Source organism: Asterias amurensis, chromosome 4 (assembly GCF_032118995.1).
Source record: "Asterias amurensis chromosome 4, ASM3211899v1".
NCBI lineage: Eukaryota > Metazoa > Echinodermata > Asteroidea > Forcipulatida > Asteriidae > Asterias > Asterias amurensis.
Window position 1 is genome coordinate 26,543,082 of NC_092651.1, and position 25,451 is coordinate 26,568,532.

Sequence of the window (25,451 nt, forward strand, 5' to 3'; positions counted from 1 at the left end):
GGGGTATGCTGCGTTGGGCATAAACACTTAAGCCAAGAAAATATACAAATGCTTACTTTTGAACCGTAAGACAAGGTCAAAATGGGATTATGTCTGCGAGGTGTTTACGGAGTTTTGAATGATGATTCCGATGATGTATTGATTGTAAGAATCCCGTGTAGATCAGAAGTTATGATTTTATATTAATAAAAAAACTTTGAATGACCATCATTCAAGAACGGTTGACGTCATCATGACGTAACTTAAACGTTTTCCTCTCCTAATAAATACCTATCTATGAGTGAAGTTTCAAGTTCATACGGGTTTGGAAAAGGTGCTTTTGTTAGCGGACAAGGTATTTTTGAGTTGGCCGAACAAACTTAAAAATACACTAGAGATTGAGAGTTTGTGAACAAACTCAAGGTGTTCGGTTTCCGGGAGTAAAAGCCTGGATTCAAAAACAAATATTACACCTTGCTTTGTTCTCAAGATTTGTAATAAATGGTTCAAATTACAAAAACTGTCAAAACCACATGATTACGTCATCTAGTAAAAGTGTATGTTTGGTGACGTCATCGGTAATATTAGTTTTAAACCAGACCTTTGCCAGACTTGTATGGTGTGATGGTAAAGCATCAAGGATGTTTATTTCGACCTAAAAGACAATAAACCACGCCCTTTCAAATCATTTCACAGTCACTTCCCGTTTAAACAGGTCAAAAGGTCAACGAAAGTTCACCAACATATCCATCTCTGTCAAGTACGTAAAGCCCTTTCATATGATGTACAAAATAGATTGTCAAAATAGCTTATGTAGTTTAGGAAATATGAACTTAGGAAATATTAACTGACGACTGAAGAAAAGACTGTAAGGGGCATGTATGTTTTAACCGCCTTGAACGAAGACTATTCTTCATGAAGCTTTTTCGCGCTCTATTGATAATATTTTAAAAAAGAAGTAAAAAAAAAAAAACGTGGATCAAAAATAATGATTTTTTGAAATAATAATTTGAATTTTTATTACTCAAGAATGGATGACGTCATCATGACCTAACTAACACATTATTCCACTCCTAATGCATATCTAACTATGTGCGAAGTTTCAAGTTCATACAAGTGTGCTTTTGTTCGAGGACAAGGGACGAAGAGAAGAAGAAGATGAAAATCTGGATTGTTTTATTGATTTGTTTGTACTAAAGTTTTGTTTAATCCGGCAGTTTATTTTAGCAAGACCACTCCTAATTGCTTGGGCCTTATGCTTTAACCATTCTGTTTTCTTTGAATGTTTTGTATTGTAACATCCATGTCTGTGCATGGAGGTAGAAATAGATTAGTTTACGTAACGTCCTTTCCTACTAGAGAAAGTTTGAAAGGGCTTATGTTATTCCAGAGATTTTTTTTCTTCAAAATATTTAACTCAAAATAACTTGGATAGTTGTTTTAACAAATAATCAAAACAATTGATGATTATGCTAAGTTCAAGAAGTAATAGATATCGTAATACTGACGTGAATTCCGTGGGCCCAAAACGCCCTTCACCCGGGGGGAGTGGTCGATCGATGTAACATATCTATTCTTCTCGGTGTTTAACCAAAACATGACCAATGTTCGTCATTTTGTACTGTTGTTTTCTCACATAATTAAAAGTCCCATGAATCACTGAAGTAGGTGGCCATCTCAGCGAAACTTCGTCTTCAATTCCACATTGACCACTAAGCCATCAGAAGGGTAACATTTGAACAATTTGACGCTGAAGATTTAAATGACATCGTTTTCGCAGCGTTCTGCATAGCTATGTAGCTCTATGCATATCACGCTATGGCACAGAGTACAACAAACTTGGCAGCATGCCACCAAATAAATTTTGCCTAACACACTACACGTGTACGCCACAAGTGTTACGCACAACCAATGGGGAAATTTCGTAGTTCTTTATACAAGAAATTGTGAATTTTCAAACTCGATTTTGTACCAGAAGACGAGATCAAAATGGGATCACGTCTGCGAGGCATTTACGGAGTTTTTAACGAACTTTCCGATGATGTGTCGATTGTAACAACCCATCATGTAGATCAAAAGTTATGATTTTTTGAAATAATAAACTTTGAAAATTCATAACTCAAGAATTGATGACGTCATCGTGACATAACTCAAATGGTTTCTTCTCCTTATACATATCTAACTATGTGTGAAGTTTCAACTTTATATGTGCTTGGGAAGTGTGATTTTTTTAGCGGACAATCGCCGCTAATAAGCAGAATGGATGATCACTGGAGCGTGCTCTGCTGCACCGCTAATACACTACATGTTGTGTGTATGCCTACGTGCAATGTTTATGCACATACCAATGGGGATTTACGTTGTTCTTTAGACGTGAATTTTGAAATTTTCAACCTCTCTTTTGAGCTGGAAGACAACATCAAAATGGGGTCATGTCTGTGGGGCGTTTACGGAGTTTTCAATGACAATTCAGATGATGTTTCGATTGTAAGAATCCCTCATGTAGATCAAAAGTTATGATTTTTTGAATTAATAAACTTTGAATATTCATAACTCAAGAATTGATGACGTCATCATGACGTAACTCACACGGTTTCTTCTCCTAATAAATCGCTAACTATGTGTGAAGTTTCAAGTTCATACGAATTTGGGAAAGGTGCTTTTGTTAGCGGACAAGGGACGTAGAGAAGAAGAAGAAGAAGTATCAATAAAAACAAAAAAAAACCGAACAAAAATAAGAGGTGTTCCGGGCTGTTGGCCCGAACACCTAAAAAAGCATTCACTTCCAAACGGCATGAGAATTATCATGATGAACAAGGATGGGATCAAACGGAAGCTTAATAATTTGGAAACATTGGGTAGGGCTGGCTATAGGTTGGAAGGTGTCTAAGGGAACTTTACAATTAATAACATTTTGGGGGTGGGGTGGGGGGGGGGCTTACACAAAGAGCCATTCTGGTCAGTGTATTGTGAGTGGTGTGTTGTCTGGTTTGAGACAAGCCACCTGTTGCTTGGTGAAGAAGGTCGCCGGGGGACCACTTTAGGTTGACAGTGGGTGGCGACCTTGGACCTTTTGCCAGTAAACTCAAATGGGTACATGAATACCGTTTTAGAATACGGTCTGTTCATGGAGGTATAATGTTGCAGTTTCAGAGTTTAACCATGGCGGTAGAATTGTGAAACCATTCCTTACTCTATGGTGAAACTTATACACACACGTCAAAGGCTGTTTTGAAGCTGTAAAAAAAAGGACTTTGCTTTGCATTTGGTCAAAGTTGTTAAGCAAAACGACATTAAGTTTCCTTTTGAATAAGTCCATTCACATAATTGGTTAGAGCAGTGTGTCGGTCAGGTCTCAGAATGTACATTTTGCCAAATCCATTATGAAGATTAATTTAGCCATCGGCCCGTCGGGTTGGTTACTGATGGAGATAATATTAACAAAAGAGACCTCGTGCGGCTGAATGGGGTACATTTTTAGGAGTTTGTCTATTGACCCAAACTGGACGTAACAAACCCTAAACATGACTTGACATGCTTTCTGAAAGTGAAATAAGTTAGAGAAAATTAAGGAGTGGGGACGAGTGTATCGTTTTTATTTAGTTTGTACGATATAGGGTTCCAGAGATATGGGATGTATGGAGGTTTGTTCCTAGAGCAGCGTGAACATGAACGCGGTCAGAAATTGTGTCGTTTGTCGTTCAAATTTCGCGAGATGCAATAAGCCCAAAGTGACAATAAAACAAAACCAGACCTGCCAAGTCTCACGCATTAGGCGTGAGACTCACGCATTTGGGCTCTGTCTCACGCTCACACGCACATCAACCATTATTGGGGCGAGATCGGGAAAAAAATTAACTACATTTTTTGTACAAAATTTGTACAAACAGAGCGCAAATTTGCAGATTGCGCACGCTTTTGCTCATCCAGTAGGTTCAGCTCAAATTCGGCAGAGCGCAAAACGCTTATTGCGCACAAGTTTGTTCCGATTCTTTTAGCAAATTCGTTGAAATGCGCTCCACTAGCGAAGACACAACAGGCAGAAGAAGTGAGCGATTGATTTTGGACATCATTTTTAGTCTATTTTTTTCAAGTTTGGAAGGATATAATCTGACACAATCGAACCTCCACATTAACCATCAACATCTCCTGTGTACCTCAAGTGAGTTTTAATTATTCTGAGGAGGCTTTTGATGCATTATGAAACACTTTTTGTCCACAATTAAATTTCACATTGTTTTATTTATTTATAAAAAAAAAAAAAAAAAAGTTGGGCGGCGATTTAAAAAGGCCTTCTTAAACTGGCAATTTTTTTCCGGGGGGATGGGGGTTGAGCTTTGAAAAATCTCACACATAGCTAGCCTCTGGACTTGGCATCTCTGCCTGCAAAACACTTTTTTGACGTTCATGTTAAGTGCTCCCGTTATACATGCAGCCTATTGACCAGAAAGTTTACAAGACCAATTCAGATGAGAATAAACTAAAAAGAGGCCTACGCTCTTACCACCCCCGCCCCCCCCCCCCCCCCCCCCGAAAAAAAACAGTAGATAAATTAGATTTGTGGCACACAGCATGTTCCAAAAACTCCCTTTACTTATTATAGTGCTGTAGCAACGCTATGTATCGTGGGACGTAAAAATGTCATTTTTGATGATGTTTTTTAAAAAGGAAATGCAAGCATTATGAATGTATATTGAGTGTGTGGAGAAAGTTTTGGTAGTGTAGTACAAAAGAAACTTTAGTTATTGCTGGCTAACGGTCAGTTTCACCTATCAACGCTGATTTGAAAAACGTGTAACGTTAGGGAGGCCCAACATATTAGACCCCTATAAGGATCACGGGGGAGCCTTATAGTTTCTAGATGCATAAGGTACGTTGTCTAACCCAAAACGAGGTGGGTACAGCCACTGCAAGTAGTGGTGGACGTGCGAAATAGCTTCATTTTGGGTTAGAATTATGACGCCATGCATAAATATTGAGAGAGGCGTATAACACCCTCACCCACATTTCGAAATATTTGTGTAAAGGATTTTTATATCCTAGCGGGGTGCCGCGCGAAGCGCGGCATCCCGCTAGTTACTATTATTATAATATTAGTTAATTTATTACTATAATATTTATATTTTCTCCAGCGATCCTCCAAGGATTCTGTTCTAGTGGCCTGCTTCAGCCTTCTAGAGCAGTGTATTGAGTTCCTAACCTGTGGGCCGATCCTAGCGCTGGAAGATCGGCAAGTTGTGCAACTTCACACGGCCATGACCGGTGCATTCGGGGCTGTTATGTACTACTTGCAAATGGCTCAGTTTGATGCTGCTTGGGTAAGAGATTTTTTTTTTTTTTTTTTTTTTTTTTTTTTTTTTTGCAAGTCACCAAACACACAAGACCTGAGGCTGTTGCCACCTAACCAGGGTTGCCCCTTTTACAGTCCATACGGATGTAGGCTTGGGTATCGTTGGTCCAAAGCCTGGCCGGTAGAGCAGAAAGCACTACCTCCCAATTTTACGTAGCAAGTGTCACGACCGGGATTTAAACCCTCACTCTGCTGATCAAACACCAGAGCTTGAATCCGGAGCTCTTAAAGACTCTGGACACTATTGGTAATTGTCAAAGACCAGTCTTCTCACTTGGTGTATCTCAACGTATGCATAAAATAACAAACCTGTGAAAATTTGAGCTCAATCAGTCATCGAAATTGCGAGATAATAATGAAAGATAAAATACCCTTGTTACACGAGGTTGTGTGCTTTCAGGTGCTTGATTTCAAGACCTCAAATTCTAAATCTGAGGTCTCGAAATCAAATTCGTGGAAAATTACTTCTTTCTCGAAAAGTACTCCACTTCCGAGGGAGCCGTTTCTCACGATGTTTTATACCATCAACCTCTCCCCATTTTTCGTTACCAAATAAGTTTTTATGCTAATAATTATTTTGAGTAATTACCAATAGTTTCCACTGCCTTTAACTGCTCGGCCATGACACGCCATTGATTTTGTTGTATTATTTGGTTTTTACCCTTTCACCAATGTGTGTAACCACTGTATACTCGGTACTTTCCCGAGTTCGGTGAAAACAAATCACAGGCATGTTACTCGGGTGGGATTTAAACCCATGATCTTGCCAATCTAGAGCAGGTGTCTTACCAACTAGACCAACGAGATTGCCTGGTATCTAGAGGCAGTTGATATGTTTGCTTACTTATTTATGTATTTGTGTGTTTCATTTCATTTTATATATTAATTTCACAGGGAAAAATGGTACAATAACGGTACAAAAATGAAACTACAAAGTGTAAGAGAATTTCAATATAAACAGCAGATAACACAACATGGTAAACATTTTAAAGATAGTTCACCTGAAGAATGTCAAAAAGGAAACTTTATGACTGTCGAGTTGTTCGAACTGTCTCGGCTAAAATGTGAATGTGCACTGGACACCATTTTTAGCAAGCAACTCTTTGATGCAATAATAGCTCAGTGAAGACAATGATCATGCATATGGCGCCCATGCAAATTTCACATTTTTGTATTTTCTGTTTGCCTAGGTTGATTTGTATAATTTTTTTCTTTCTTTTTTTAGTATTATAGTATTCTATTGTTGTTTAACGAAAAATAATTATCCCTCAGTTTTTGGCGGATGCGTTGCAGATGTTGTATGAAATAAGTAAATAAAATAACTAAAAATAAATAAACAAATTGATTTAGCTTTTAATTATGTATAGTGTTCTAACCTTTAATGTACAGCGCCTTTGAGCGATTCACAGTGGAGATATGGCGCTGTATAAATGCTGTTATTATTAATGTTGTTATTAATGGATGGAGCTCCAGTGACCAATATCGCGCCTTCAGTGCTCTATCATCTTTGCTTCTCACCATACCAAGCTTCTAACTTTTATTTATTTATACTTTCAGGCCGACCAGCCGCTAGTCGTAGCTGCAGTCAGGGTGCTGTGTGTGTGGCTCGCTGAGGAAACTACTGCCCTTAAAGCTCAAGTGTTTCAACTCTTACCATTCCTCGTCAAAGTTGTGTAAGTTTTCCATACCAAACTGTAGTGAAAACAATTCTTGTGTTTGTACTTTAGGTACCTTTTTTTGTGTACAGCCTCACCACAAAAATATGTAGACCGGGTCATCAGCAAATTTCCTCGCAGGCCAGATAATTCACTGTCTTAAAAGGATTTATGAATTTTCCCCCTAGGTTTTCCCGAACTTGGAAGGGCAGTTGCCCCCCCCCCCCCCTTTTCAGTTCTGTGCTTCTTAATTACAACCTGGGCGTAAGGTAGGAAATCGATCGGGACTACTGTTTACGCTTAGTGGAGCGATGGACTTTAACTGCACTACCGCGCTTGCTCTAGTCAAGATACCGAATCAGAAACTAGAGATAAATTGAATAAGTGGGAGAGAGGCTGCAGCCGGTTTGATATGAGTAACAGATATTCCCCTGGTAAAATGTGTCAGTGAAATTTTAATTATGGATCGTCACGCAGAGAGAAGTCATTCCGTGAGGCCACCTCCACCTCTAGAACCACCCCTCAGGCCAGCGGGTCCTCACCCCTCCCGATCTCCCATCAGAGCCTAAGGAGTTTTGCCTCAACAGACCTCCTGAGGCTCCTCCTGCCGGCGTTGTGTCACCTTACTGCCGAGGATGAACCCAGGGCCGTCTTGGTGGAGGAAGGAGGGATTGAACTGCTTGGAGAGTGTTTCAGTCATCACTGGCAGAGGTTTATCATGGGGGATGAAGATGGGGATTCGGAGGTCAGTTTGTCTTAATTTCTTGCAAAAGAATTGTTAATAAAGAGTCTGTCTCGAAGGGTAAGTCTTTCTCTGTGGCCTTCAAGAAAGACTCTGCTAGGGTTGAAATGTCAGGCCGTTATAATTTTTTTGCATTTACACCATAAGTCCTTTTGGTTGGTAAGTTGTTTGTAACAGCTAATTCTTGTTTTGTTTTTTGTTAAAGGCACTGCACTAGACACTATTGTTTATTATCCCAAAAGTATATAGTAGCATAACAACTAACTTGGTATAAAGCAACGGAAAGCTGTTGATAAAACATTGTGATTTCTCATTAAAATATTTGAATCTGAAAAAGACTCAAAGGCATCTGAAAGCACACAAATTTCTGCAACAAGGGTGCTTTTTCTGTTATTATTTTCTTGCAACTTCGATGACCACTTGAGCCCAAATTCTTCACAGATTCATTGTTTTATGCATAATATGTTGGGGTACACCAAGTGAGAACTTGGACAATTACTAAAGATGTCCAGCCGTCGGTTTCACCAAACTCTTCCCAACTTTAAATTAATCTTAGGACGAGTTCAGTTCCATATCAGAAGACGATGGGACGCATTGAACCCACCCTAAGTTAGGACGGGTTTCTTAGTCCTTACTTGAGATAGGATTAATTCTAGCGTTTTTTCAAATCGGCTGTTGTGCCTTTAAAGGGGCACGTTGCCTTTGAATATCTCAGGATGTTGCTAGTTGGAACTACTCCTGCCAACATTTCAATATATCGTCTAAAATTTGGATCATACTTTCAGAGACTAGTTGTCTGCAAAGATTCCCCTGGAATGTTATCTACTGTTGCTTGATGTTGTTTATTCTCCAGATTGCCATGACAACGCTGTGCAGTGTCTTCCTGAATGTGGCCTTACAGGATGCTGAAGCAGTTCAGAATCACTCCACTGTATTCAAAGAACTGTTGTGTCTGCTAGCGGCCGCATTGGCACAAATAGGTAACATGAGTTAACCATTTGAAACCCGTTTCAGAAAGGCGCGCCAGAGTTGCGTGCCCTACCAAATAGATTAGGAGCGACTGTAGATCCACCCAAGGCTTATGACAAGAGCAACATCTAAAACCAAGGCGCTCCAGTGTTGTTCCGAACGACTGCAACGCTTAATATTTCGACTTTTAGTGCATCCAGTTGCTCCTGCTCCTTACTGTTTCAGACCTTAAACTTTTCATACACTTAGTTCAATTTAAATTAGTCCTGTGCTTGATCCATTCTGTGTAAGAGACTACGTACAGCCTGCTGTCAAAAGACGCATGAAGCCATAAAGCTACAGTTTCCCTCTGATCCTTTGTTGAACTTGTGATATGTCTGACTGCATGCAGTTCGTAAGAGCAAGGGTACAATTGGTCCAAAGGAAACATTTGACAATGAAAATTAGGTGTTTATGTGTTTGTCCTGACAAATTGCAAATTTTTGAACAGGCTCTAAACTTCTTATTTGTGTTTCCTTTAAATCGTTCAGTGTCCGAAACAGAGCATCTTATCCTGTCCTTCAACCTGGCTGTACTGGGATTGACGCTGCTTAGAACTCTCGCCTTTAATGCTGGTATGACATCATTTTGTTTTAAATTTTTTATTATTGAAAACAACTTGTTAATGGACCCAATTTCATGGCTCTGCTTACCGCCGAATTCTGCGCTTAGGATCACGTTTCCCCGCTTACGTGCAAACGCCAAATTTCTGTGCTAGCCTTGTAAGCGTGGAATGCCTGGTAACGTGGAGTACGCAGACGCAGAAGCCAAAATTCGCAGCTAACCCTTGAAATACGCTTGCTGTAAGCACAGAATTCCCTGCTTCCGTAAGCGCCGATTCTGTGTTTACGGTAGGCAGAGCCATGAACGTGGGCCCTGATGTTTCGACCCTAGTGGAGTCTTTCTAAAAGGATAAATAGTAACAGGAAGGACTTACATATACAAATAACTAAGTGTAACCAGAGCCTAGTGTAAAGAAATGAAAAGAGAGCTACTAACATTCCATTTGTGAAACAAATTAACCAGGCTAGAAAAAAATGCTTCTTGACTGAAAATAATTCCTCACAGGTAGCGGAGAATAAAAATTTAAAAACTAATTCTGAAGTGATCTATTTAAAGGGAGATTGCCTGACCTTCTCGAACAAAATTAAGTTAACTATTGTTATTCTCCCAAGATGTGAGAGATTTGTCGGCCATAAAGAAATCCGTCAGTCGCATGTTGGATCTGTTTAAAGCGTCGTATGTGGTTACCCGTGATAACATACATGAAGTGTGTGAGGAGTACCAGCCATATTGGACGGATGTTTCTGAGCTTTGGCTTCTTGGCAATCAAGGTAAAGTCCAAAGACGACTTTTAATAGTTATCGTTATTATTATTCTTATTTCTTCTGTTAATAAAAACCAAGAGGACCCTCAAAAGTGCACCTGTTACCCCATATGCCTGTAGCTGCCTTTGTTCAATGTCATCGAACAAAAAAAAGTAGCTTAGCACAGTATAAGTTTTGCTTGCCATAATGTTACCAGCCAAACTACCTTGTCACATGTACACTCTTTGGCTGGTCCTCTTCCTATTTTCGCTTAGCAGAAAAATTGTTAAGCAAAACACCATGTAAAGGAAAACTACTTTAGGGAAACCCACACAAGCAGGTACGGACAGAAAAACCCAATCCACATGCAAGGCTCTGGTTCGGGATTCAAACCGGATTCCACAGAGATGAAAAGCAGGGAGGAATCTTTTCTTTTCTTTTTTTCAGAAGAGAGAAATTTAAACTATGGGTTTATGCATAGATAATATTTTATTGTGTTGATTTTCGATGAACTTAGTTTTTCTTTTCCAAAATGGGCAATGTTTGGGTGATATTTTTCTTCTAATTCGATAGATACTTTATTTAGGACTAGAGATAACTTACCATTACCATTTTAATCCAAATTCTGAAGTAAACTATTTGTGAACAATTTGATAATGAAGTTTTCTTTGTATGTTTCTTCAGTTTTATCAGAGTGCTTGTCCTGCATACCCTGGTTGCCAGCACTCTGTCTGCAAAATGGATATCTCAAACATATCATTGAACTGCTGAAGAAGGTCAAAGGTATGACAAGTCAGGCTACTTCTATGTTCTAATATCGATTAATTAATTATCCATTGAATTGTAAATAAATGGATTAAAAACTGTAATAAAAGTTTGTTTTAGTAAAGTTGCAGGTACAACCATGTTTAATTCTCTATTTGGAGCACTTTTGGCTCTGAAAAGAGCAGGTATGGTCTTTTGATGTTTCAAACAGTATACTCTGCTTTTGTCTTTAAAGGAATCTTACAGAATTGGTAAGAAACAAAAGTCGCGAAGATCACAGATTTACATAAAACTTACACAGTCTAATGATGATGATAGTAGAAAACATCCCTTGAAACATTTCTGTCTGAAGTTTCATATTTGATGAGAAGTAAATAATCTAATTTCGCGTTTGGAGTTTTATTCATTTTTGTTTTGGCATCGATGCAATGCAAAATTTGTAATCGGTTTTTACTATTCTCTCATGACCCAGAAGGCCGATCGATCTCGAACTTCTACAGGTTTGTCAGTTTATGTATATGGTGGATTACATGAAAGCTTACACTGCCAGCAACTGTTTTGCTAACAAAACCAATTTTTCAAATTTTCAGAGAAACAGTGTGCTCAAACATCCCAGCAATTTTCAGCTGATTTGCTGATTTGTCTTTTTGGTTTATTTTCTAGTGCCAATGAAAAAATTACGGAATAAATAAATGGGTTATACGTTAAATTTTGCCGGACAAATGTCATCAGTCTTCTGTGATCCTCAGTATTTTTGTTTCCATTTAATCCGAATGCACAAACAATTCTCAGTGCGTCATAATCCCAAATCAGCCCTAGCAGAGTCTTTCTCAAATAATTTATTTCAACATTCAAACCACGGAAAGGGAGACAACTTTTGTCAATGAAATGTTTGTATTTCTTTAAATTTTCATTTGTATTATTCTTTCTTATCCATCTAGCTGAGACGGTTGAAGACGAGACAAGAATTGTTTATAGCGCCCTCTTGGGATCAGTTGCTAAGACAGAGGTGTGTGCTGAGATACAACAAATGGGTGCTTTGGACATTGCAAGGTATGCGTCAAAACATTTTCTGGTTTGGGATTCATTGTAATTTTTAATACGGTCTTTATCCGAGATGCGACAAATGGGTGTTCTGGATGGTTTTTGTCAAATGGCCATTTGTGGCAGCTATACTCTCTAAAGAGTCAACTCCGATTTTCATGTAATCGCAACTGAGTGCATCATTTTTTTATCACTGAGGTCTAGTGGTAAGACCCCAGCCGTTGATTTCACAAAGAGTTAGGACTCGTCTTATCTCGAGTTAGGACGAGTAACTCGTCCTAACTTAGGATTAATCTTAAGGTCTGCATGCTACAGTGCAGGGTTGGGACTCGTCCTAAGATTAGTCTTAAGTTAGGACGAGTTTTGTGAAATCGACGGTAGGACTTGCAATCGCAAGGATGTGGGTTTGAATCTTACCAAGCTAACCGCTGGTTTCACAATGAGTAGATTTAGTATTGTCTCATTACTGAATTACAATTTCTTGATTTGTGCAGTTCATAATCATAGACATTAAACCAATGTTTGTATGGGCCAGATTGGCTGAGTTCCCTTGACGGGAAGATCAGCTAAACAACAAACAAACCGACAAACAAAAGATGAATAATTTGGTGGATTTTGTGTTCCATTTTGTCCATAGAAAATACGCAATGGAGGAGGTATTAGCAAGTCTGCAGGCGACTGACAGGTAGTCATTTGCCCCAAGGTGACAATGGGTTCAACTCAGCGTCTAGTCAGTCGGTACAACCGAGAAAAAAACGTGTACATAGTAAAAGCATGGATCAAATTTAACCTGCATTATCACCTGTTGCTAGCCCCTTTAATTTATTGCGGGGGAAATTCAGAGTACTGGCAACAGGTATAAACTCCAGGTAGCATACCGAGTATGCAAACATCTCAATATTATTAAAAATGTATTAGGCACCACTGCAAGTAGCACACAGTGTATGCAAATTTAAAGTTTGTTTTACTTTTAGAAGCCTGTGGTGAACACCTATGGATTTTATGTACTGTAGATTCATCGTGGGAAATATATGATGGTATGTTCGTGATGACTGAGTTGGAATTATTAATGGGTTTGGGTTTTTTTTTAACCTTTTTTCTGTGGTGGATTTTACAAAGAGTTGAGACTAGTCTTATCTCAACCTATGACGAGTTACTTGTCCCAACTTAGGACTAGCCTTAAAGGCAGTGGACACTATTGGTAATTGTCAAAGACTAGCCTTTACAGTTGGTGTATCTCAACATATGCATAAAATAACTAACCTGTGAAAATTTGAGCTCAATCAGTCATCAAAGTTGCGAGATAATAATGAAAGAAGAAAACACCCTAGTCACACGAAGTTGCGTGCGATTAGATGGTTGATTTCGAGACCTCAAGTTCTAAACTTGAGGTCTCAAAATCAAATTTGTGGAAAATTACTTCTATCTCGAAAACTACTCCACTTCAGAGGGAGCCGTTTCTTACAATGTTTTATACTGCCAACCTATCTCCATTACTCTTTACCAAGTGAAGTTTAATGCTAATAATTATTTTGAGTAATTACCAATAGTGTCCACTGCCTTAAAGTTTTTTTTACTACTCCTAACTCTTTGTGAAATCGACGACTGGAGACAGATTATTTCTGTTTGCTTATGGTTTGCAATGTCAGGAAGTTCAGACATGTCCCTTGTGTAGGATGCATACCTTTGTTTGGACTAGGCGTAGTAGAAGAATGGTTGATTTTACTGATGATGTTAGAAAATCACTAATCAGTTGCATGGCTTCGGACTGGCACCTCCAAACAAAGATATTGACAAAATAGGAAGACCCCACATATAGGGCTAGACAGATCGCTTGGTAGAGCGCTGCAGGTTTATCCGGAGGATGTTGGGTTAAATCGCGCTCTAGTAAATTAGTCTTTGTTCAAACCCAAATCAAAATCATTAATCATAAATTAAATCTGGTGATGCTATTTGTCGTTACGAATTATCGCAACATCATCGTTGACCCCTCGCAAAAGTCGGTGCAAAGTTGTACACAGTTTGACTTCTGGAAATAATGAGAAAATTTAAAATTCTTGAATAATCACAACTGTAGTCGTCACTTCTAGAAAAAAACTTAATATTTTGTAGGAGCTTACACCCCTGCTGTGGGGAGCCAAGGCCGAGCTGCGTGAGTGAAGGACTCAAACTCTGTAATTTGCCGAATGTGGTTTCGAATTCTGGCCTGGCCGGTCGCAACACTTGTGTCCTTGAGCAAGTCAGTATAATCATAATTGCTTCTCTCCGCCCAGGAGTATGCCACTTTTCTTAATACTTGTATCAAAAGTTATCACGGTACATACATGTGTGGGATTTGAGGCATTGCATGGTGGGGTATCAATGTATATTTGGTTTGCAGTAACACCATGTGTGTATCTACTTGCCAGGTAGAGTTTGTTCTGAAAGAACTCTCTTGCTTAATATTTTACTACCGCGTAGTAGATTTTCAGAATTTGGGAGACTTCACAGTTCTAAAAAAAAAAAAAAAAAAAACTGTTCTGGTTTTTAACTACTCCCTGGGTGGAAGGTAGAAAGTCGGCCGGGACCACTTCTTTAGCTTTAAGTGGAGTCCTTAATTGGTCTCAATATTTCGACTAGCTTATTCTAGTCATCGTCATGAGGTACATGTACATAATATCAATGTACATGTCTTCACAGCTAATATGCAGCTGTGTTTGAGCTCAGATTTGTGGTTCATTTTGCATTGTGGACACACTGCGATTAAATCTATGCTTTGAGATATGAAAATTTTAATTTGTATTTGATCCGTAGAAATGGTGAACCATTCGGTTTATAATAATCGATCCAGTTTGATGACCACTTTCTTAAGTAAGTCTTTTTTTGTTTTGAAATAACAATTAACAAAATTAAAGGCAGTGGATACTATTGGTAATTTCTCAAAATAATGATTAGCATAAAATCTTACTGGTAACGTGTAATGGGGAGCTGTTGTAACACATTGTGAGAAACAGCTGCCTCTGAAGTAACGTAGTGTTCGAGAAAAAAAGTAATTTTCCACGAATTTGATTCCGAGACCTAAGAATTAGATTTTGAGGTCTTGAAATCAAGCATCTGAAGGCACAGGCACACAATTTCGTGTGACAAGGGTGTTTTTTCTTTCATTTTTATCTCGCAAATTCGACGACCCATTAAGCTCAAATTTTCGCAGGTTTGTTAGTGTATGCGTATGTTGAAATACACCAAGTGAGAAGACTGGTCTTTGACAATTACCAATAGTGTCCAGTGTCTTTAAGAACCAGTGGACTGGTCTTTGACAATTACCAATAGTGTCCAGTGTCTTTAAGAACCAGTGGACTGGTGTAACTGCAGCTGATGGATGTTGTACATAAAGGAGTTTTTGTTGTGCTTGGATTTTTTTTTCCTGTTTTAATAAGATTTTTTGTGCATGGCTTAAGATTGTAGATGATTGTAGATTTTACAAGGAGATGTAACAGATTGTCAAGAATGTTAGAAAGAGTTTTTAAGTTTCTCTTTGACTTGTCTTAATCACTACCGTAGTTCTTTAATTGTGGTGATGTAGAGAGTTTGTAAGTCCTCTGAAATGTAACACCCAGGAGGTTCAGGGGGCTTCATCCTCTAGACCAAGGGGAGACCCAGACCCACAACTCGAGTTTATCATTTGTGGTGATGTAGAGTCTGTATATCCTCTGAAATGTAACACCCAGGAGGTTCAGGGGGCTTCATCCTCTAGACCAAGGGGTGACCCAGACCCACTACTCGAGTTTATCATTTGTGGTGATGTAGAGTCTGTATATACTCTGAAATGTAACACCCAGGAGGTTAAGGGGGCTTCATCCTCTAGACCAAAGGGGTTACCCAGACCCAAAACTCGAGTTTATCATTTGTGGTGATGTAGAGAGTCGAAGGGGAGACACAGACCCACTACCCTAACTCTTTATTTGGGGTGATGTAGAAAGTCTATAAATTCTCTGAAATGTAACACCCAGGAGGTTCATCCTCGAGACCAAAGGGGAGACCCAGACCCACTACGCTAGTTCTTTGTCTTGATCCCTAAATCCTCTGAAATGTTACACCCAGAAGCTTCAGTCTTTACCCTCTCGGACCAAAGCAAGAAACAAGAACTGACTGTTAAAATGCAGTATTCAAGTTTAAATACATGATCTTGTTCAATTTTTATATCATTTATGTTTTAATTTACCTTGATCACATATATAGTACGTAACATAGTTTTTCCGAGTTAAGCAGTATTTTATTATTCCGAGGCTGTGGATGCCCTTTTTGTGTCAAAATATTTTAAACTTTTTGGGGTCTGAGTTTTACAGATGTCAATCCTTCATTTGTAAATCTCAAGTTTATTGACGATGATTAAGAAATGTGATTTTTCAGTCCCAAGAAACGAAGAGAAAAATATAAGTTGGAAACAAAAATTCAACAGTTCTAAATTTGTTTACAGGTCTCATAAACATTTATTTCCACAAACATTTCATACAAAATAGTCTAAACTTGTAACTGTTTTCTTATTAATTTTTACATCACACACTCGGTAACGAAAATATAAAGTGGAAGCATCATGATTGCATGTTGATTTTAAGTATAAAAAATATCACAAATTACTTTACATCTAATGATCTTTGTTGACGACACTTTATTTAATTTGTAAAATCTATCGTTAGGCTAAGTTAAAGAGGGGCTCCGTGGTCGAATTCAGTTTTGTGATCCACTCATTTTCTAATAGATAGGGTCCTTATGAAAATTGGGAAAAAATGTCAAGTCTCTAACCTCACGCTAAACAGTGTAAAATGCCACTGTGTTTGGTATACTAATTTTACTAAAACCAAAACCGTTTGATGTCACATTACACATGGTTTTTACATTTATGTACAGAGAATTTTCAGTTCAATACTTATTTCTGATGATATTCAATCAAAACAGCACTGAATTTGACCTTCTGACTGGTGCAGAAGTTCCTCTTTGAAATGCATCAACCTTTTTTTTTTCTTCTTTTTTTTGCTCCAGTAACTTCATGTTTTAAATTTTGCTCCTCAATAGTATTAAATAAAATGATGCTTAAACCATTATAAAGTGAGAAAGAGAGTAAGTTTTTCCCAGTTTCAGGAGGATTGTATTGATAAGCCTTTTTGAGATATGGTGGACACCATTGCTACATTGTACAACACTTTAAGGTTTTACACCCAAACCACACAGTACACTCTTTATCACGTCCACCATACCTCACAAAGGCTAGTTGGAATAAGTGCATCACGAAACGCAATCCCTCTAATTGTAGCATATCACACAATTATTACCTCTAAACTTTTATAATTTTCAGGGCATTGACAACAATTTCGTCCAGCACAAAAATGTTTAAGAAAAATTTAATTTTTCTGCAAACAGCTCTATAAAATTAAGCCCTGCTGGTTGTCTGCAAGATGACCTTTGAGAGTACTGCATTCAAATTTGGAGAACAAAATCGCCTCAGGTTATTCTCCGGACCACCACTTAGATAAAATAATCATCTCTTAGTTATCGCATGAAACAAAGTTATTGATCCTATTTGATCAACATCATTAATCACGCCTCACGGCAGAATTAGGCAGATCTCAAAAATGATAAAGTTGGGTCAACAGTTAAGAAGACCAAAACATTAACCATGATATGTATTTGTGAAATACTTGCTATCAGAGTGTAAAATACTTGCCTTATTATAGCCCGAAGGTATGCTCTATTTGAAAGCTCTAGTAGGGTGTCGTGGCCGAGTGGATAAGAGCACCGAACTCGAGCTCTGGTGTTTCTGTTCAGTGTGGGTTTTGAGTCCCGGCCATGACTTGTGTCCTTGAGCAGCCGTCGATTTCACCAAACTCTTCCTAACTTAGGATTAATCTTAGGACTTAGGACGGGTTCAGTTCCGTATCCAAATATGTAGGACGCATTGAACTCATCCTAAGTTAGGACGGGTTACTCGTCCTAACTAGAGTTAGGATTGATACAATCGCTTCTCACCACCCAGGGGTTAATGGGTAACTGTGAGTGCAGAAATGGTTCTTGTAATTGATTTAGCCGAGTAGCACATTATAATTGTCACGCAGGCTGTATACTCCCCAGGGAGCTGAGATGGGTTGAGGAATGATTTAAGGCCCAGTGACCAGGGGTAATAATGTTGGAAGCGCTTTGAGAGCCCTTGGGTGTGAAAAGCCCTATTAAAACTGGTTATTATTTTTGTCTACTGAATAAGCAAATAACCCAGTTCTGATTTTTGGGCAGGAAGTGACTGGTTTTGACATCGGGCGTCACATGTGATAGTACTTTCCTATGGGTAAGATGCAACTGTAGGGTGGTTTTGTGAGGCGAAAGTATGGATACTGGTGGGTCGTACCGACTGTATTCAACAACATTATCTGTTTAAGACAATTATCATTATACGAAAATAGTTTATCATGATCTGAATGAAATAATTAAATGACAAAATTGTTTAAGCATCAAAATATAAATCTGTCGTTGTGTATAATTATTTTTAACTAATTTTGTTAAATTTTGTTAAAAAAACTGGCAGTTTTAATTTTGCGTTTCGTCCCTGATGACTGAGAGCAAAAGAATCAATCTCTGGTGTTTCGGATCAGCAGGGTTTGGGTTCGAATCCCATTCAGGGCAGTTACTGTGGGAGAGGAGGGGTTAAAACCCTGGTATCTCTGACTAGGCACACATTGTGTGGTGGGTATTTCTGCGACAAGTAAATAATATGGCAGCAGTCCGACCATGGTTCCGACGAGGATGCATCGCGCTTGTGGAATTACTCTAAGGAATGCTACAAAAATATCTTGTAAATGAGGATGCACAACACATTTTTACAATGTAAGAATTGTAGCCAATGTTGTGCATCCTCATTTTCAAGATATTTTTGTAGCATTCATTATGAACGTTAAAAATCCGGACAACGGTTTTACGTTTTTTTAGGGTGCACATTCAGTGTGCATACTTTAAGTAAGAATCACATGATTTTGCTTGATTTTGCTTGATTCCTCTTTCTCATTCCTCAAGGTTGGCAGGTTTGCATCCCAGGTAGCTTCAGTACACAACACTTACTTTAGTCACTCAATGTTATTAAACAAGAACTGAGCCGTCTCTGGTCGTCTTATGACCCTGGGCACCTTGAACTGGTTGACCGAGACGCTCCTCGTCTTCAGCGAGAACCTCTTGAGACGTTTGAAGCAGCCTCGCCTCACCACGTGAACCTTGGCACAAGAGATGCTCCCTTTCTCACGGAAGGAATTGTAGATGAAGGAATGCTCTCGTAGATTCTTATCCAGCTGGAAATGTTAGAGAAGTGTGGAGCAATTTTATACATGGCCCAATTTCATAGAGCTGCCTAAGGCACTGGACACGATAGGTAACTACACAAATAAAAGTATAGTAGAATAAAAACTTACTTGGTAATGAGCAACGGAGAGCTGTTGATAGTATTAAATATTGTAGGCAACGACTTCCTCTGAAGTAACGTAGTTTTCAAGAAAAGTAATTTCTCACAACAAAATACTTGAATCTGCCTGTACTCCCAAGCTCTCGCCGGTACTCATTTCTGGGTGGAGAGAAGCAATTCTTATAAAGTGTCTTGCTCACAGACACAAGTGTCACGTCTCACCAGGATAGGTTTCAAACCATCGTTTAGAACTTTCAGGGTGTTGGTCTACCACCCTATACCTCTCAGCCAAGACGCCCCAGTTATAGGACTTTGAGAGATCATTGTTAAATTCTAGGAGCAATCTTGAGTGTTTAAACCATACCTGTAGTTTTTGTTCTTCAGTCAATTGAACAGGAGCCTTAGGGTCAATGTCCTTTGTAAGCTCCAGGAAAACCACGTAGTGCGGGAACAAATCATCAACTGTAAAATAAACACAAAATCAAATTGTTTCAAGAAAACCACAAACAAGAACCAAGGCATGTGAACAACATTGGTAATAGCCCATATGCACAAGCGACATCTTAATAAAAAAAAATCGATGTTGGGAACAGTTAAAAAATGAATCAAGCTTCCAAGATAGATGCTATGATGATGTAGTTTGCATGTTACTACGACAGGTTTTTATAGTTGTGTACAAAAAGTGTTACAAAGTGAACAAAACAATACTACATGATGTAATACAACACTATGCACATGTACGCTGCATGCAGATTGTCGAAAGAAAAAGCTGACATGTACATCGCCTCGAACCAATCATAACACAGATATGGAAAGCTTACGTCACAGCATGTTTATTCAATGAAAGCATTGTATCCAATGAAATCATTGGGCCTCTAAGAGCATGTCTTTATCCTAAAGACAGGGGACCAGTCTATAAAAGAGAAAGACTGTTTTACCTTTCTCTTGGTTGTCCAGCAGAGGGCTTTCAGCGCATGAGTAATCAACGAGCGATACACCTTTGAATCCATTCACTGTGTCCGTCAGAGCTTTGTACAAGATGTCCTCAGAAGTCTTCTCTCCTCTCACATTTAGATATTGACCTTTCCTGTATGATCATCAAGATAAAAGAAATTGCACTTTAAGAGATGTTAAGCCCATGTGTGTCAGCTGATGTGTGTTAAGCACTGCAAACTCCTTAGACTTAGGACTTGGGCACTTGTGGACAAGCCGATAAAGGTTTGTCACCATGAAAGCATTCCAACTCTATCCGCAATTCACGCGACACTGGCGATGTTCTCTCAAGACTGCTGGCCTCCTGCAAGATTTCTGCTCTCACGAATACGGTCACCTTATAACGAGTAGCATTCGTGACAGCGGCCTGGAAAAAGACTCTGCTACGATGGGCATGTCAGGCCACAAACAATTTTTTGCCAATTACAATTTTACTGATTTTTCCTTGTGCACAAAAAAAACTAAAAATCAGATTTTAAAGAAGACTACATGTATCACTATTAGGGTAAAGCTTACCTGTACATAAGTTCAATAACCGGACATTGATTGTAGAAGTCGACGACCTTGACGACATCACCAAAGCGGAATCTGTACAGTCCTCCAGCATTGGTAATAACCAACTCATAGACAGAGTCTCTCTTCACCTGATCTATAAACAGGGTGTCGGGCTGATCCTCAAAGCTACACATGGGGGAGACAGGAGAGGAATGAAATTACCCTTGTATGGTGAGAGTATAATCAGGCAAGGTCTGCCGAAGGTAGCACTATGTTTAAAACAAAATTGAGTAGTGTTTGGATTCTTTTCAGAGCAAACAAAAATCTCTTTCAAGAAGTGATGGTTCTCAAACCACAGGTTCTTTTCAGAGCCAACACTACTCAAAAGAGTACACATAGTGGTTAGTGCTAACGCAAACCTCATCTGAATGGCTGTCCTTCAAAAGGGAACATCAACGCTTTTTCTGGATAACTAATTTGAGGATCCCTCTTAAGTTATTGTCAAGTTCTGAGAAGAAACAATTTCACTTTTTCCATTATTTTGTTTGTGGTACTAATCAAAAATTCATCTCAGTGTTTTACATTCTTCTGTGATAGAGGTTGAATTTGCATATTAAAGAGATCAAGAAAGAGATCACCCTTACACCGAAATGCATTAAGCACTGTCTAGTCAGTTTTTTCCTGATTCTGTGAACAAAATCCACATGCAAAACTTACAATTTTGTAGTGTCTGTTTCATGACGATCCTCTAGATAAGCATATTTGTAAGGTTAGCTGGTGAATAAAACAGAATGAAATGAAACGGAAGGATGTCAACTTACATCTTATCTACAGGAATGAATTCAAAGAACATGCTTCTTGGTGCCAGCATGTACCTTCTCTTCTCACTCTTAGGCCACATATTGACTCCAATTAAACCTTCTGTTGCAGCGTACAATGCAGAATATGTAGGTACCCCTGATGAGAAAATAATATAAGATGCTCATTACACAAATGTTTTAAAGGCAGTAGGCAGTATTGGTAATTGTGAAAGATGAGCCTTCATGGTTGGTGTATTTTAACATATGCATACAAAAAAAAATGTGAAAATTTGAGCTCAATCGGTCCTCAAACTTGCGAGATAATAATGAGAGAAAACACCCTTGTCTCACAAAGTTGTGTGCGTTTAGATGGTTGATTTTGAGACCTCAAGTTCTAAATCTGAGGTCTTGAAATCCAATTCGTAGAAAATTACTTCTTTCTCAAAAACTATGGCACTTCAGAGAAAGCCGTTTCTCACAATGTTTCATACCATCAACCTCTCCCCATTACTCGTCACCAAGAAAGGTTTCATGCTAATAATTGATTTGAGTAATAACCAATAGTGTCCACTGCCTTTAAAGTAGGATTTGAAACTCTGCATGGTGGAGATACAATCAAGTAATCGGTTTGTGGAGACACCATGCAATACATCTCTTAAAAACTGATGGTGGTTCTGAAAAGAACCAATGCACGCCTTGAAACTTCGCTCTTGAAGGGGCGCAGCAATTTTCCTCTGGTCATAAAGGGCACTTCTATAACAAAGAAAATGAAAGTTGTCTTGGAGCTTTGCAGAGGACATCACAGCAAAGCACATGGCACCAACATGACATTTGCTGTGGTTGCCTGCCAGTAGTTTGACAACTCAACTATTTAAATTAGTACGCTCTAATCGTCTTCATTCTCCTGAAGACAATCAGGACAAACTGATTGAGCTGTCGAGTTGTCAAACCACCAGTTCTTCTCGTCAACACTGACCTCACCAAAAATTGTTTAGGTTCTGTTTTTGAAAAACACATTTAGTGCATTGCTTGCATGGGTTTTCCTCATTTGGGATTTCCTCCCATATCTAAAAGTGACATTTCTTCATCATCTTCCCTACACAGTTATCTTTAGGCCTTTAGGTTACAGTGCTTGTTTGTTACATGTGAGAGTTCCTTGGTTTCACCAACAGAAATTTTTTTTTTAAAACAAACCTTCAGTATAGTGTTCACTCAGTAACTTCCCATACATCTCAAACGGTCCCGAATCGACGGCTGCCAGAATGTTTAAATGAGGCCAAATCCTCTTAGCAATTCCTTTGAAGCCCTTCTTGAACTCTCTCCTCAGCTCCTCCGCTCTGGCTTTGTCCGATTTCATCATCTTATTAAGACTTTGTCGGATCCCATCGTCGATGTCAAGGCTGGGGCAGATGTACCCCATCTCGATGTCTCGAACTAAGCTCGGCCATTTACGTTCCAGCTCGACGAAAGCTGTGTGTATGAGAGACGCAAAGTTTGCCTCGATCATTCCCAGATTTCTGTCCATTAAACCGAATAAAAGGTGAACGTAAAGTGCCTCTGGCTCACTCATGATTTCGTAACCGGTGAGGGGGGTGGTGTAGAGTGGGAGGAGACCCTGAGTGGATTTGGGGGAGGAGGAATTCGGACCGACTGGTATGCCGCCAGCCGAGATGCGAGACTTCGGTGTGTAGAAGAACTTAAGGATCTTCTGAAGGTTGTTTGTTTCCGGGTAAGCTGTGTTCATGGCGTTGTATAAAACAGATATACCCTGAGTGAAAAATGCTAAAGATTGCCCTTTGGTCATTGGGATGATGCTGCTCTTTCCGGACGTTCCTGATGTAACACCGAGGATGATGGGCCGGTCTTTGGTGAGAATCCCATCCTCCCCAGCTGCAATGCGCTCTATGTATGGCTTGAAGTGGTCGTATTTTGTTAAGGGGTGCTTCAAGCGGAAATCCTTTCTGTCCACGATGTCGCCGAAATCAAAATCTTTCCCGTAGACCAGATTGGATGCCTCTTTAACTCGAGCTAGGAGAATTTCATCTTGAACAGCCCTACATTTCTTGGAGTCATCGTCGAGTCGTTTACGCATCCGAGAACCAATGACGGCGATAAGTTTATTAATGACGTACTGTCTGATTAGACTGTTTGCAGTGTGGAGAGTAGATTTGCGTTGATGGTAAATGTCATAAGCAACCATGACTGTTGACATCGTTGCCACAACACCAACTCCTAAAAGTATGAAAACAGGTGACAAATAAACACAAAACCAAACAACTGTCTCCTAATTTTATGTGTTCATGTTTGTTTTCTTCTCCTTCTCAGCATGACTAGAAAGCAAATCAAGTGATGCTAGATGGATTTTATGAAGAAATGTTTTTTTAATGAGAATAGAGGAGAATAGAGCCCCTGTTACTTGGTCTACTTACATCTAACATTAGGCCTACATTATTCTTATTCTTTTTAAAGCCCTTTGACACTTTCTGTAAACAGTTTTGCCCAAAGGCCCACACTTCGTGTATCACAACCTCTATATCAAATAACAAACCTGGGAAAATTTAGGCTCAATCGGTCATCGGAGTCGGGAAAAATAACGGGAAAACCCACCGTGTTTCTGCACGTTTCGCTGTGTCATGACATGTTTTTAAAATAAATCAGTTATTCTCGCTATCGAGAATTGATAATTGATTTAATGTTTTCTCAAAAAGTAAAGCATTTCACGCACTAATATTTCAGAAGAAGTCTTCCACCATTACCTTCTGTAAACCCTGTAAGTTATTTGTAAATCTGTGAACTTTTTATTTTTTTCTGTACCGAAAGTGTATATGTAGTGGCTTTAAATGGCCCGCTCAAAGGTTTAAAATACAACAATGTATATAACCCGAAATAACACTAATTCTAACAATTAAATAGCCTTAAGTTACTCCTACAACTATGAGGTGCGATAGCGGAACGAACCTCATAACTTCTAGGAGTAGACTCAAGCTAAATAATTAGTACAGGAAAATAGCTGTAAAAATATATTGTAATTCTAAACTACTGCTAGAATAACACAGCAATAAATAGGTCCATGGCCATCGGATGGGATGGTCAGAGATAATTGAGGAAGCCAAACAATTGAATGGTACTGCCAGGCGGTAGAGGAAGTTGGTTGCACTGTTTGAAGTCATACTCACCTGTACTGCCTTCAGTAAGTTTCAATCAAGGGAAAAGTTTCTGTATGGCGCCACCACTTTTTCATTTGATATGAAATAATATTGTACCGGTATCTAATTTACCTCTATGAGATATCCTTTCTGTAAAAATTAGTAAAAAAGCGGTGGCGCATACGGAAAGTTATCTTACGACTGATTCAGAAGGAGGCCAAAAGTTGCCACATCATGATGATCCATGTTCTGTGAAACTCATACTGGTGATATAACTGGTTTTCTCTTTATTAATAATACACAACTTACAAAATTACCATGTCAACTCATCATTGATTGCAATGTTCTCTGTCCTTACTCTATGGTTGTCTAAAGAAAAGTGTAGCTGGATTTTAGTATGATATTTTATTGTTTATTAATAATAATATTATTGGATTAGATAAAAAAAAGAAACTTCAACAAAAGTGAAAAACAGAATATTGCCATTTTATTATTAATTGAAATATAACACAATTACCTTTTGCAACAGTACTGAGCACCGCCATCCTCGATCCCCTGCTATTTATGCTGTCAAAACATCAAAACAGACCATAAAACGGGAGGCCGGCGGCCGGTCTGCGGTGCAGCCTCTGCTCTCAGGCTCAGGATTTCAAGTTATGCAACAGGAAATGATGTCACAAAAATGTGTATCACACAAATCGCGCGGCACCAGACTCAAGTTTGAACTTGAATGATGCTCACTTCAGTCTG

The 25,451-nt window shown here is 38.9% G+C and overlaps 2 protein-coding genes across 3 annotated transcripts in view; one reads left to right on the forward strand and one right to left on the reverse strand.

Moving 5' to 3' along the window:
* The window catches only part of LOC139935717 (neurochondrin-like), a 41,866-nt gene extending 25,650 nt beyond the window's left edge, over positions 1–16,216 (forward strand). For both annotated transcript variants that reach the window (XM_071930261.1, XM_071930262.1), the window contains exons 10-18: positions 5,112–5,297; positions 6,887–7,002; positions 7,462–7,729; positions 8,580–8,706; positions 9,226–9,309; positions 9,910–10,068; positions 10,726–10,824; positions 11,748–11,859; positions 12,488–16,216. In XM_071930261.1, the coding sequence (XP_071786362.1) occupies positions 5,112–5,297; positions 6,887–7,002; positions 7,462–7,729; positions 8,580–8,706; positions 9,226–9,309; positions 9,910–10,068; positions 10,726–10,824; positions 11,748–11,859; positions 12,488–12,539 (1,203 nt within the window). In that variant the 3' untranslated portion in view covers positions 12,540–16,216. The remainder of the gene's footprint in view (positions 1–5,111; positions 5,298–6,886; positions 7,003–7,461; positions 7,730–8,579; positions 8,707–9,225; positions 9,310–9,909; positions 10,069–10,725; positions 10,825–11,747; positions 11,860–12,487) is intronic.
* A 1,151-nt stretch (positions 16,217–17,367) lies between these two features.
* Positions 17,368–25,354, reverse strand: LOC139935718 (GH3 domain-containing protein-like). The gene is made up of 7 exons (XM_071930263.1): positions 25,219–25,354; positions 22,750–23,787; positions 21,577–21,712; positions 20,777–20,941; positions 20,206–20,354; positions 19,632–19,729; positions 17,368–19,157 (listed from the first exon to the last, which is right to left on the reverse strand). The coding sequence occupies exons 1-7, from the start codon at positions 25,244–25,246 to the stop codon at positions 18,939–18,941; spliced, it is 1,833 nt and encodes a 610-aa protein (XP_071786364.1). The 5' UTR covers positions 25,247–25,354; the 3' UTR covers positions 17,368–18,938.
* Positions 25,355–25,451: the final 97 nt, after the last annotated feature.

Excerpts from the sequence above, each read along its gene's own strand:
- LOC139935718 (XM_071930263.1), bottom strand. The coding sequence starts at position 25,246 with ATGGCGGTGCTCAGTACTGTTGCAAAAG. Across the intron at positions 23,788-25,218 it reads GCTCAGTACTGTTGCAAAAG|GAGTTGGTGTTGTGGCAACG; the intron begins GTAATTGTGTTA and ends TCATACTTTTAG. Across the intron at positions 20,942-21,576 it reads TTCATTCCTGTAGATAAGAT|CTTTGAGGATCAGCCCGACA; the intron begins GTAAGTTGACAT and ends CCCCATGTGTAG.